This window comes from Canis lupus, chromosome X (assembly GCF_003254725.2).
Source record: "Canis lupus dingo isolate Sandy chromosome X, ASM325472v2, whole genome shotgun sequence".
Lineage (NCBI taxonomy): Eukaryota > Metazoa > Chordata > Mammalia > Carnivora > Canidae > Canis > Canis lupus.
This window is the reverse complement of record NC_064281.1, coordinates 27,099,014-27,112,557: the sequence shown is the minus strand read 5'-3', so window position 1 is coordinate 27,112,557 and position 13,544 is coordinate 27,099,014. Positions and strand designations below refer to the sequence as shown.

At 36.0% G+C, this 13,544-nt stretch overlaps 1 protein-coding gene across 15 annotated transcripts in view; it reads left to right on the top strand.

The window, feature by feature from the left end:
• DMD (dystrophin) overlaps positions 1-13,544 on the top strand; it is a 2,170,621-nt gene that overhangs the window by 1,343,397 nt on the left and 813,680 nt on the right. For all 15 annotated transcript variants that reach the window (XM_025439443.3, XM_025439430.3, XM_025439477.3 and 12 more), the window contains one exon: positions 11,393-11,568. In XM_025439443.3, the coding sequence (XP_025295228.1) occupies positions 11,393-11,568 (176 nt within the window). The remainder of the gene's footprint in view (positions 1-11,392; positions 11,569-13,544) is intronic.

Genomic DNA, 13,544 nt, shown 5'->3' with positions numbered 1-13,544 from the left:
TTGAAAGTCTATTTGTAAGAGACCTGGTATTTGGAATATGTCTTTATCAATTTAACAAACATGTTTAAGGCACAACCATTTAGCATGTGCTAAGTACTAGAGAGAGAGAGGAAAAAAAGTGAGGGCATTTGTGATAGAGAGAAAATGGGCAAAGGTCTGCAGAAAAGCGAAGGTATCACTGTAAGTTGTCCAGTTGTGCTGAAGCCATGGCTGAGGAATTGGCAAGTCACTTTGAGAAGCCTAGGAAGGTTTCTTCCAAGAAATACTACGAGGTTCTGAATGTTATGCAAGCTGTTTGGGGCTTCATCAGGCAGTTACTGGGGATTCAATATGAATATTTCAGCAGGAAATAACCCTCAGAGCTGTCCATCAGGAGAATTAGTGTGCAAAGACTATATATATAGGATGTTTTAGAGTGTGGAAGGTTAAGGGAAATCAGTTCAGAGAATGTGTTACTGACATAGGTGAAATATGGTGAACAACTCCACTGGGGAGAAAACTATGGTAGAATTCACTGGTCAACAGGTCTAACAGGATCAGTAGAATTTGAACTAGGGAAGAGAAAGATAAGGGATAAAACCCAGATGAACTTGTGGTAAGAATGTGGATGGGTCAGTGGGAGAATATAGACGTCATTTCAAATAAGTCAACAAGAAAAACCCATTTCAGAATTATGTTAATGTTGACTCCGAAATGTTTCCTTTGAGGTTCAAATCAAATGAAAATGTGCAGAAAGCTAGGCAATAGTTAAGAAGGAAGCATCACTAGAGATAAAGAATTTAGAAAGCATTAACATTTGATAACTGAATCTTTTCCTCTCCACAAAATATATTTTGTAAGGAAATCAAAACCACTAGAGTTGGTTTTCACCTTTTTTTTTATAGCTATCTCTGATCTTTTAGGGAATCACGTGGATAATTCTGGAATCTTTAACAGGAGATATCCTAAAATCCTCTGGCTCTTTTACTCTTAGGTTGCTCTGGTTTGTATGTAGTTCAATAAGGTACAAACTATTGACATTGTACAAATATGTTAATAATAGAGAGAACCCATTATTTTGCCTGATTCGTCTGATTTCCAGAGGATATGATCAGTCAGTAAGAGATACACAGATGTGTTTTATCATCTCACTTTCTCATCTAATTCCATGAAGAAGAGCATTACCCAGTAGCAGATAATGAGTTGGAAAATAAGAAAGCCAACCTCAGAAAGTGAGGTTTAAAAAAAAAAAAAGTAGCTTGTTTTTTAATGCCTATATAACTTGATGAGAGGGACATAGAAGGCTTAGTGATGCCCAACATGTGCTTAGAGGTGAATTGTTAGTTGATGTCTTGGGGGTTCTGTAATCTGAGCTAAATGCTTAGAATCAATTAATTGATGTTAGACACAGAGATCTGTCTTTATCCCTCTTTATTTTATTTCTGGGCCTTTCCATTCTCAAGAGCACGAAAAACTAAACCCTACCCTGATAACTTGTTATTTGTGGTAAAGACAAGACTTTTATAAAAACACAATTATTTTTTAATGTCTCTTTTCCATATTGGGGTGTTGTATATATTTCAGAATCTTACTTTTAAATCTTTCTCAAGTGGGAAGCCATTCAAGAGTACTATAATATCTTACCTAGTCTTGCATTCAATTTATCAACAAATATTTCTAGAGCAATTATTAAGGTAAACAATGCCCAGTACTGTGCCTGGCAATATAAAGAATGAAGGAGACTATCCTCAGTCACGTGTAATTTTAATTACCATGATATTTATAGTTTCTTTTCCCGTCTCCCAAATATAGACATGTGTACATATATCGTCATACTCATAATCACACAACTGATCTATCCTGTTCACATAGCATCCCCCCTAGCTGTGTTATAATACAGCATGTGTATAGTTATTCTCTAACTATGCTCTCCTCCATTAAGTTGAGTAATGACAGGAAAAGACAAGATTTATTTTATTGCTTGAAAGGCATCAGATACAGAATAGGTTACCAAAGTATTTGTTGAAGCGAATCACATTGAAGATGATACTCTCATTGAACATTTTACCTACATTAAGCAATCATTCAGAGATTATGCCAAAGTTAAAGGCACATACAAAAAAGAGGGAGTCTCTGAAAGGGAAAAGTTAAATTCCTGATTTCTTAAGTAGAGGCATGAATATATTTTTAAATCCTCTTTGCCCATTGATATTTAGCAGTGGATGGATAGAACTTAGGATGGGTAGATAAAAGCAACTTCATGAGAGCAATACTCTTTTTTTTTCAAATATTCTAAGGAATCATACTGACTCTGAACTTTCTACATGATGTGAGTCTCGGGAAAGACCTATGGATCTCTTTGCCAGCAAATGAAAATAAAATGTAGGGGTCTAAGAGATAGCAATTGGTCAGTAATGACAAAATCACTCCTCTTACATTCTTATGTAGCAGTTGTCAGGCAAATATTCAGGAAGTCCCAAAATATGTTTGAATTACAAATCCTTCTTTTGAAGTTACCCTTACTATTTTCAATGAAAATGGGGAATTCAGCCACATTCAGAGCCAAACCCATATGACAAATCTGAGATTTAGCTCTGCCAATAGTGATCTCAGTTCTATTTTCGAACCTAATTTTTCCTCTGAAGTTCAGTCCAGTATCCCCCAATGGCCCAGCTGATATCCCTCCCTTCCCTCACATCTCCAGTGAATGGCTAAATCCCATTTACCTCCCAAATATCAATTGTTTCCAACCACTTCTCTATATTTCTACCACTGCTTCCCAGTCCACACCACCATTTCCCTTACCTTAACTACAGTGACATCTACTTGGTCTTCCTACTTTTACTCCAGAGCTTCTCCAATTTACCATTCCTTCTACTGCAGGCAACAATAACCACCACCTGGCAGAGTGCCTGGCCCATAGGAAGCACTCAGTAAATAGTTGTTTAGGCAATGAGTGCCTCGCTTAGTGAAAATACTTAATAAGCATGGCAAGTAGCAATAGGAACTACGACTTTTCAAAGCCAGTGTTATTTGACTTTTAATCAAATATTTCCAGCTCTAATTCCATTTACAGATCATCTTGCTTTTTAAAAACAGTTATGTTGCTTTTTCATGCAATTGCTAAGCTTTTTATATCCAGCAAATGGCATTCAAATAAATACTTGTGTGGCTCCAAATTGATAAAACCTCTAGAAAGCAGAAGGAATTTTAAAATGATCTATGCTTCCTTTCAAATATTCTGTCTTAGAGTGAGCATATTCTGGTTGCATGCGATATGTTCCATGATGAAATATCTCACATGTTTTTACAACCACCCTAATAACTTTTAGAAAGAAATTTATGGCTGAAGTCATAATGTTCTATTACCAGGATCTCTTAGTAAGAGAGCAAGCATGTTCTCTATATTTAAGAATCTGGTGGAGTTTTTGTTTGTTTGTTTGTTTTTGTCTCTTTCCTTTGTTTGTTCTTTTCTTAAATCCCACATATGAGTGTTATCATATGGCATTTGTCTTTCTCTGTCTGACTTATTTAACTTAGCAAAATACCCAATAGATCTACCCATGTTGTTGCAAATGGAAAGATCACATTCTTTTTTTATGGCTGAGTAATATTCCATTGTATATATGTACTACATCTGTATCTATTTCTCTGTGGATGGATGCTTGAATGGTGAGTGGGGGAATGGGTGAAATAGATAATGATTTTTTTTCCTTTTTTGTATATTTTTTATTGGAGTTCAATTTGCCAACATTGAGTTATAATACCTAGTGCTCATCCTGTCAATTCCCCCCCTCAGTGCCCGTCCACACTTAATCATGATGAGCATTGAGTGATGTATACAATTGTTAAATTGTATTATACACCTGAACCTAATATAACGCTGTATGTTAATTTCATTTCCATTAAAAAAAACAAGCAAAACCATAGAAAATAACCTCCTTTTGATCAGAGAAATGTCATTTTGTTTTCACAACAAATCTATGTAAATAGAGAGGAAAAATAATTCTTAAATGTTCCTGATTAGTTCTAATGAATGATTTGGAAACCAAGAAAGATCAAATAAATCTCTGAACCTAGAAAAGCCTATCATTGATTTTTAACTCAGTAAAACCTGTTAACTTTGCCAAGTTGTGTGCTTTATAATAATAGTGTCCTTTAGGAAGGACCACTAATTCAGATACCTTCAGAGAGTAGAATGCATGCATGCCCCCACTGAAACTTCCTAAGTTCTAATGCCAAATCATGTCTGAGGACAGATTTAGCGTGCTATCTCCAATATCAGAGCCCCAAAGGCAGAGATTTAACACATATACTTCATATATACTTTTTTCTTCCTTTGTAATCTCTGCTTGAAGTTAAGGATTGTATATTTTTGGGATTTTCTGCCCAGGGCATTATTTCATAGGGAAGAAAAAAAAAGCCTGAGATAACCTTTCAAAGCGTGTAGTACTTAAAAGCACTTTGATGAATCCATTTGGTATCCACATTAATAGCAGATAATAATGACTGTATATATCACTGATGTGGATGAGATAAACACATCCAAAGGAAATTTAATTGTAATTTGATATTAGGTAAATACCCCATTAAAATAAATCGCTACTGTACATAATTCTCCTTTAGTTCATTGGCAGGATGTTTGCTTGGGAAAAGTAACAGTCTAATTCTAGTTTTAAAAGGAATTCTCATTCTTTTATAGAAAACATTATGAGGAGCAGTTAGGGAAGTGTACCTGTCAAGGAGCATATCTGCTATCATACCACTCAGGAAAAAGGGGTCTTAGAAAAAATCTAACAAGATCCCCCCCTTTCTGCCTCTAATTCCTGCAACAAATTGACAAAAACATACATATGGTTTTGGCATTATTATTAGTCAGGCACAATAAATGTTTACTGAAAAGCAAATAAAATTAGACCAGGAGAAAGAGTAGGAAAACATGGTGCATTTTATTTTGGGTCGATTATTTGTAAAGACTGTTCCTCATTGATTTGACTTATCTTGCAAATTCCTAATAAAAGACTTGTAGATCCTCAGATGAAAGTTGTGTCTGAGATACACCTCAAATTTGGATTCTTATTTTATGGTCAAAAGAAGAGAAAATGATTTAAGTATTACATAATCCTCAGCTGTAAAGTCTAATAGAGACATGACTGCTACCAAAGAATGACACTAAATAGAGATATTTTGTAAATACTTACACAGTGGAGAGGCACTGAGCACTCCCAATGGGGTCTTAGAGGGTCCAGCAAAAGAGGAAACATTTTATCTGAGCATGACAGGTGAGTAATGACTTTGACTCGCAAAACTTAGTGGGATCATCAAGTAAGTGGAAGGCCATTTAGCCTAGGTTGAAAGTGGGGAGCAGCAGGCAAGCAGGCTCCAACAGCAGAGAGGAGAAGAGACTGCAGAGCCCCTTTAGGCCTTCCTCAGTAGGCTAGTGTTTGGACTTTACCTTGTGGTTCATAGATAGGCATCATTCTCCATACCCTCATTCTAGGTGTCCAAACTTGGCCATGCTTCTTGCCTCCTACAACTGTCATTCTTCACTCAAAAATTATCATTTCTCTAGGCCACATTTCCTTTTTTTCCATTTTTTTTTAGATTTTATCTATTTCTTTGAGAGAGAGAAATGAGTGAGGGGAGGGGCATGGAAAGGGAGAAGCAGGCTCCCCGCTGAATACAGACCCCAAAGCGAGGCTCAATCCCACCACCCTAGAGATCACCACCTGAGCCCAAGTCAGATGTTTAACTAACTGAGCCACCCAAGCACCACTTACTCCTTTTTTAGATACACCATTTTTCTGCCCTTGCCTGTTTCCCCCCCCCCCTTTTAACTCCTGCATTTCCCAAATTTCAGCCACCTTTCAGCCCTTGTGACAGTCATCACGAGATCCTCTCCCAGGGTCATCAGGTCTTCCATCAGGATGGAGTCAAGCCATCTATGAATGGGCTAGGTTGAATGTGTCTTGCCTCTGGGTCAGCTGTCTGCTTTGGGTATTTGTCCATTTCTGTTGCTTCCTTACAAAAATCTGTCATCTGATAAAATTTGAAAGATACTTTCTGAGGCATACCAAAACTTCTAAAGACAGTGGCAACTATGTACTCTTAATATAAAGAACAAACTCGTTTAATTTATCTTTGCGAAAAGGACCAGAAACCATTTTTTCAGAATCTTACTTAAATTCTAGGGATTGACAGAGAGACAACAGTGGGAATGATCTTAAGCAGGACAGAAAGAGTAAAGCAGTAGGTGAAAGATAACGTATCCTGTTCTTATGAAATCACACAGTAGAATTTTCTCTGGAAGTTTTGCCAGCCAGTGTCCATAATGTTCATATTCTTACATATTTTCGTTTGACTAGTGAATGAATGGAGTCAGTGATTGATCTGTCTCCAAGGAAATCTTTTTTTTTCAAGATTTTATTTATTTATTTGAGAGAGAGAGAGAGAGCACAAGCAGGGAGGGCAGAGGCAGAGGGAGAAGCAGGCTCCCCACTGAGCAGGGAGCCTGATGTGGGGCTAAATCCCAGGACCCAGGAATCATGATCTGAGCTGAAGGCAGATGCTTAACTGCCTGAGCCACGCAGGCACCCCACCTCCTTTCTTTTTAAAGGATTTTCATTTATTTGACAGAGCACGAGAGGAAGTATTAGTGGGAGTAGGGAGTGGGGGAGGGAGAGGGAGAAGTAGACCGCCTGCTGAGCAGGGAGTCCCGATGCTGGATTCCATCCCAGGACCCTGGGATCATGACCTAAGCCAAAGGTAGATGTTCAACAAACTGAGCCGCCACCCAGGGACTCTCCAAGGAAATCTTTAACAAAATCACAATTAAATCTTAAGATTGCATCCTTGACACATCTACTTGCTCAATGAAGATTTGGTTATTTTTCCCTTTCATTTCCCTCAGTCTTGATCTTCTCTCCCAATCACTTTTTCTCTTCTGTTTTCCTATTCTTCCTAATTTTGGTATTTGGGCAATTCTTTATCTCCTCCCTCCCTATCTTATCCAATTTGTCATTGTACAATTTCCCATAACTGCTTATTAGCTTATTCTTTTTCTTTGTTGGTCACATTTTATGTTCCATTTCTTGTGCTTTCATTCAGTTTTGAAAAGTTTGGCAAATATACTTTTTAAAAAAATGTATGTAATGTTTTTGTATAAAATCTACCAGCTGCTTTTGCCTCATATTCTCTCCTCTATAAAAATGTAGCAGCTCCTTCCTTGCTTATAACTTCTCTTACTTTCCCTCAATTTTACCAGACTCGAGGGACTTAAATGTATATGTCATTTCTATAATTTAGGAGCATTTATCAATTTAAAAATCATATTAGAGGTTGAGATAATGCAGTAACTCTAAAACACGTTTCTCCTATTCATTCGCTCCTTCCATGTGTCTCTTGACTACTCTTTCTTTAATAGTGAATCTATTTTGTACTTCTTTGTCCCCTTACCTCCAGAGATTCTGATGCAGTCAGCTAATGGTAGAGCTCTGGACTTTTATATTTTGAAAAAGTTCCCTGGGGAAGTCTGATATGGAATCCTTATTAAGAATGATACTTTCATATCAGAATCAAAACACAATAAGCTTTCTAACTGTGATGAATGATCCAATAGATTTAATTATGATTCTCTTTCTGTCCAAAACTAAAACTAGATGTTAATTGCCAGAGAAATAGATAAGGATGCGTATGACAACAGAATACTAGTATGATATCAAAGCTTGGAAATTTCACTGGTGGTGAATAATTTAGTGCTTAAAATATTTAGAAGCTATAGAATTAAAATTGATTTGTTTTTCCCTAAGTGAATAAAGTTGATTGAGGTTTTACATTTAATTTGTTACATCACATTTTATCTTCTTCGAGCTCAGAGGCCAACTGTAAAACACTGCGTACAAAATTCTTACTTCCTGTTTCGATCCATTATTTCACTCTCTTACCCTTTATTACTGAAAGCTCTCCTCAAGTATATCATATACTGTAAATACCTCTCCTGATTACAAAATCTTCTCACACAAATGCAGTATACTATTTAATGAACTCTTCTTTCACAAAATTAAAAAACCTGAAAGCCCTGGTTTGAGACTCTATATAAATGAGATTTAGATCTAACAATTTTAAATGATTGCTTATTCCTAGCTATCCAATTCTCTCTCTTATCTGGGAAATAGAAATAATAAAACCCTTGTTGATTCTACAATTGGGTTATAAAAGTCACTGCAGCCATCAGCCATCAAGTAGAAGGACTAAGATCAAAAATACAAGGCAAAGGGGCTGATATAAAAATTCTGAAACAGCTTTGGTTTATAGCATTATAAACCACAGACAAGAATTCTTTGATTACTCAACAAAGATTCTCTCACCTGACTACTCAGTGTGGCATTCTGACCAGCAGTATTGGCATCCCCATGAAGCTTGTTAGAAGTAGAGAGTATCTGACCATCCCCAGACACACTGAACCAGAATCAACAGTGTGGCAAGTTCTCTAGAAAATTCTTGTGCACTTTGAAGTTTGAGTAGCAGTGCTATAGCACAAATCTAATAGGAACTCCATGCATTTTTTTAATAGGTTGGATATTGGATGCCACTGAAGGTGCAAATTAGAGTCTTAATCTTTCTCCTCTTTCCTGACTTGTGTCTTTTAGGCAAAGATTTTTCCCATTTCAGTAGTCCTACGTGATTGCACGATCTAGCTAGTTTGCAACCCCTGTAGCTTCTGCTCTGACGCTGTATTGGTTTTAATCTTTCCCTTTCTGGAACATTATCAAAAGTCTAGTCTTACCTCGATAACAATCTCCCAGAATCTTGTCCTAGTGTTTTCCCTGCATACCTGTCTTAACAGCCTGAACTCTGCCTCAGAATTACCCAGAAATGCAGCTCTGGCTCTGATACTCCTGTACTTAAAACTGAAGTTATTTTCTTTTGCCATCCAAATCATTGCCAACTCCATAATGAAAAGCAACGTCCTCTCTGTGCCGCGGCCCAAGATACACCCAGGGCTGTACCTCTCTCTGAACTGCCACTCCCATACAGCGACATGGAGCCTGGATCCATACTCCCAATCAGATCATAGAAATTCTACAACATAGCCCTTGCCTTCTGCCATCCCCTCATGCCCCCGACCCTCCATGTTTCTCAAGTCTACCCTTTCTTTATATTTCACGTTGCCTCCGAATCATCCCCTGTTCATCACTGAGATTATCCCTCTTACAGTGCATCATTTATGAGCATCGTTCTTTCTTTCTTTCTTTCTTTCTTTCTTTCTTTCTTTCTTTCTTTCTTTCTTTTCTTTCTTTCTTTCTTTTTTTTCTTTCTTTAAAGATCTTATTCATTCATGAGAGACACACAGAGAGAGGCAGAGACATAGGCAGCGGGAGAAGCAGGCTCCCCATGGGGAGCCCGATATGAGACTCCATCTCAGCACCCCAGAATCACACTCTGAGCCAAAGGTAGATGCTCACCCACTGAGCCACCCAGGCACCAGGCATCTTACTTTCTATACTGTATGTAGTACAACAAATTATCCTTCCCAACTGTGTCTCACCTGTTCTGCTAGATTACATACTGCCCGAAACCTAGACCATTGAACTCATTGCTTTGAGTCTCTAGGAGGCCAAATGATAAGTATTAATGCTAATGAGTCCATGGCAATGATGAAACTATATATCTTCTTTCCTCTCCCACTTCCTTTATCTATATATACGTGTGTTCATTGAACAGATAGTTACTGAAACCTTGTGCCCGATACTGGACTAAGCATTAGGGACACAGTCGTGAATAGGACACAGTCTCTGACCTTGGTGAATGTATGGTGTAATAGGAATACAGACACAGTTTGTTATGAATGAGTGTACCTGTTACTAAGCAAGTAACAGTGAGTGCCATGCGCAACACTGCTGTGAATAGATGGTAAAGAGTGAAATTCAACTAATGGTGCAGAATCAACCAGTTGCAAGGAAATATCACATGGTTGCGAGAGCATATCTCATTTATATTTACGGGAGTATGGTGAGGAAAGTTTATGAACATTTGAATAGCTGAATAGTTTTATATTCGTTTGGGCACTGTGTCTCTGGAATAATGGCCTTGTTATCATTTTTTCTGATTAATTGAGTCTTTTAACTATTAGAGTTATACTATCAGAAATTCTAGTATTCGAAATACTATTACACAAAGTAGTAGAAAAAATTTCTTTATGTGAATATAGAATATAAGAATATAAAGAGAGATTTATATTTCTTTATGTGAATATAAGAATCTTAGAGAGATTTGACCCAGTCTCAGAAAACATGCATCCATTCATTTATTTGGCAAGTATGAACTAGGGTTTACTATGTCCTTGGTATTGGCTCAAAAGATAGGGAAATAAAAGAATATTAGATTATGAGAATCACATCTATCAGAAAAGTGTTCTGCATACTGCATCCTATTGGTACATAGGATTTGTGAGTCCTTTTGATTTAAACATGGTAGGGATCGCAAGTTCTCAGATTATTTCATTTTCTAACCTTCAGATTTAGTACTGGATTATTTTAATTGCCTAAAACATTCTGGATCATCTTTTTTTTTAAAAGCATTATGTTAAAAAAAATAAATAAAAGCATTATGTTATGGTAAAAGCATTTTTGTTTCTACGTATATTTGGTTGTACTAATTTCTTTTTTAATGACACCTCTTTTCTGATACTCTTAAAATTTCATTCTGGATAGAAAGTAGAAGATATTTAATCTTGACACCATGTGACTCATAAAACTGTTCTGGTGGCTATAGATTGTTTTTAAATTTATCACTGTACCTTAGGGATTTTTTGATAGGCTGCCCCTGAAAGCAATTAATTTTCAGTTTTATGTAGTTTTATAATGCAAAATACCTTGATGGAAACAAATTTGGAATAAATTTCCTTGTAATATAGCAATGAATTTTTGTTTAAATATCTCTAGAGGTTTTTTTAAAATACTGTGACTAAACTATGTTTGTTCTTTTTCACCTCTCCTATCGACTGTCATTAAGAAATCCAAATACTTTTTTCATGTTGAAATTTTACAACACTTCATAGACTATTAAACATGGAACATCCTTGTGGGGACAAGAAATCGAATTTGCTCTTGAGAAGGTTTCCAACTAATTGATTTGTAGGACATTATAACATCGTCTAGCTGACAAGCCTTACAAATAGAAAGACTGGAGCTGAACTGAGAGGGTGCTTTTTTACTGACACATAAAAGGTGTCTTTCTGTCTCATAGCCTTTGGATAGAGACATGTCAGTTTCATAGAGAAACTTTCACATGGAGCGTTTTTATTTCTTTTCTCTCCCGGTAGAAACCGCATGTGGTAGCACATTGTTAAATCTTTTCTCAAATAAAAGGACGTAGGGCTTCATTTTTGTTTTGCCTTTTTGGTATCTTACAGGAACTCCAGGATGGCATTGGACAGCGGCAAAGTGTTGTCAGGGTATTGAATGCAACTGGGGAAGAAATAATTCAACAGTCCTCAAAAACAGATGCCAGTATTCTCCAAGAAAAACTGGGAAGCCTGAATCTGCGGTGGCAGGAGGTCTGCAAACAGCTGGCAGAAAGAAAAAAGAGGTAGGATGACAGTTAAAAATAGGAATTCTAAAATTTTAGCAGAGCTATTTAAGCTGTCCTCTAAAAAAGACTCTGTGAAAGATTGTAACCAGGGTGAAAGGCACCAAGATTAAGGAGCTCCTCAACTGTTCATCAGTAGCAATAATGAATTTGTTTTCTGTTTCTCATGTACTGAAACATGTAGCTGTTGCTAGTGCAATAGACAGTGCTTTTGCTGCTATTTTAAACTTTCAAGTTTCTTTTAAATATCATGAGATTGTTCAAAGATGAGTATCTTCAGTATATTCCAATTTTAACAAGCTGGGTCTCATTTATTTTAAAGAAGATGACAAAAGGAAATTATAAATGACTATTTTATAGGAATGACTGTTATTTGGCTAGATTTTTTTTAACAGGTACAAAATGTGACTATGATGCTAAAAACTGGGATGGTACTATTAACTTTTTAATTCCACTACATTTATCAGTATATGCTTGAAGAGGGACTTGGGCTGACAATGGTCAAATCTAAAGGGGGGGGGAATTAAACATTAAAAAATAAAGGGAAAAAAACCCAGAAAAGTTATCATTGAATTCAGTTGTCTTTTAACTTTCTCTTGGAAGATCCTGAAAGCACAGAAAGCCAAATATATGCTGCCACACTTGGAAGGCATAGCTATTTTTATAAATGGAATTTTGTATTATGCTTCCAGTTGTTGATGCTAATGTTGCCTGTTTCATAAGGGAGGACTTGGCCTTTACTTACCAAATGAGACTATTGTTTTGAACAATGAAAACTCTCTTTTATTGCCAAGCTCTTGCTTCATACCTATCATCTACATAATAGGTGGATTTTAATATTCAGAAAGCTAAGACAACTCATTGATGAATGTCTTTGGTGAGGATGTATTAGAAAGGTTTCAGAATTAGGTCCATTGTCTTTACCCACCTCCTCTTGGCGCCTTTACTCCCGTTGCATTATTCAAAACGTAGATAGAATTCATATTCCTCTACAAAAGGGATGCATTAGTTGACCTACACACACACACACACACACACACACACAGAGAGAGAGAGAGAGAGAGAGAGAAATCTTGATAAAGTTTAAAAATAATAGTATCATCTAAAAACATTGTTATTTTAGACCCTGGCTTAGAAAATATTGTAGTTTTTATATAGATGACATAAAATAAAGATCTAAACTTTGTGGTGTAACTGCTTCCTCGGGAAAATCATATACTTTTTTTCCCACATTGAAATTTCTCCATTAAACACCAACTATACCATCACTTAAATAACTGATATGTTTATACAATGAGCAGGTTTAAACCTGCATAAAATCATTTCTGAACTAAAGTCAATCCAATTTAAAATAAGATGTTAACAAATGAGAAGATTAAGGAACATTGAATGTCATGCTCTCAAAATTAATAACTTGAATTCAAAAAGTAGATTAAATGAGTTGGAAGATTTTTTTCTTTATTATGTAATGTAATGTTTAAATACAACATGTTAGTATTTTCTCTGATAACAAGTTTTTAAAAATTCAGGTGAAAAATTGATCTGTTACTGACTTCTAAATAAAAATCAGAACTTATAAAGATAGGGCATTATGCCAAATAAGCTCTAAAATTTTAGATCCTTCTAAGTTGTTAAGAAAGTGGTATATGCTGACACTGTGGTGAAATATTACACAAATTGTAGGTTAATTACAGCTAGGGGTTCGGCTGTAATGTGTTGTAAATATTTCTCCCATTTAAACATTTTGACCTACATTAAATATTGCACTTTTATGCTTAAAAAACTCAAGATCAGCTTCCTTGAGGTTTTTTTTTAACTTAGCTTTTAAAGTTGTCTACTTCATGCTACATTTTAAAAATAAATGTTAGCATATTTAAATTTCCACTGAGATCAGGTTTGTGGCATACTTCCTTAGGATTTTTGTATCATTTAAATTTTATGAAATGTAAAAAACGTAATAAAATAGAAGTACATTT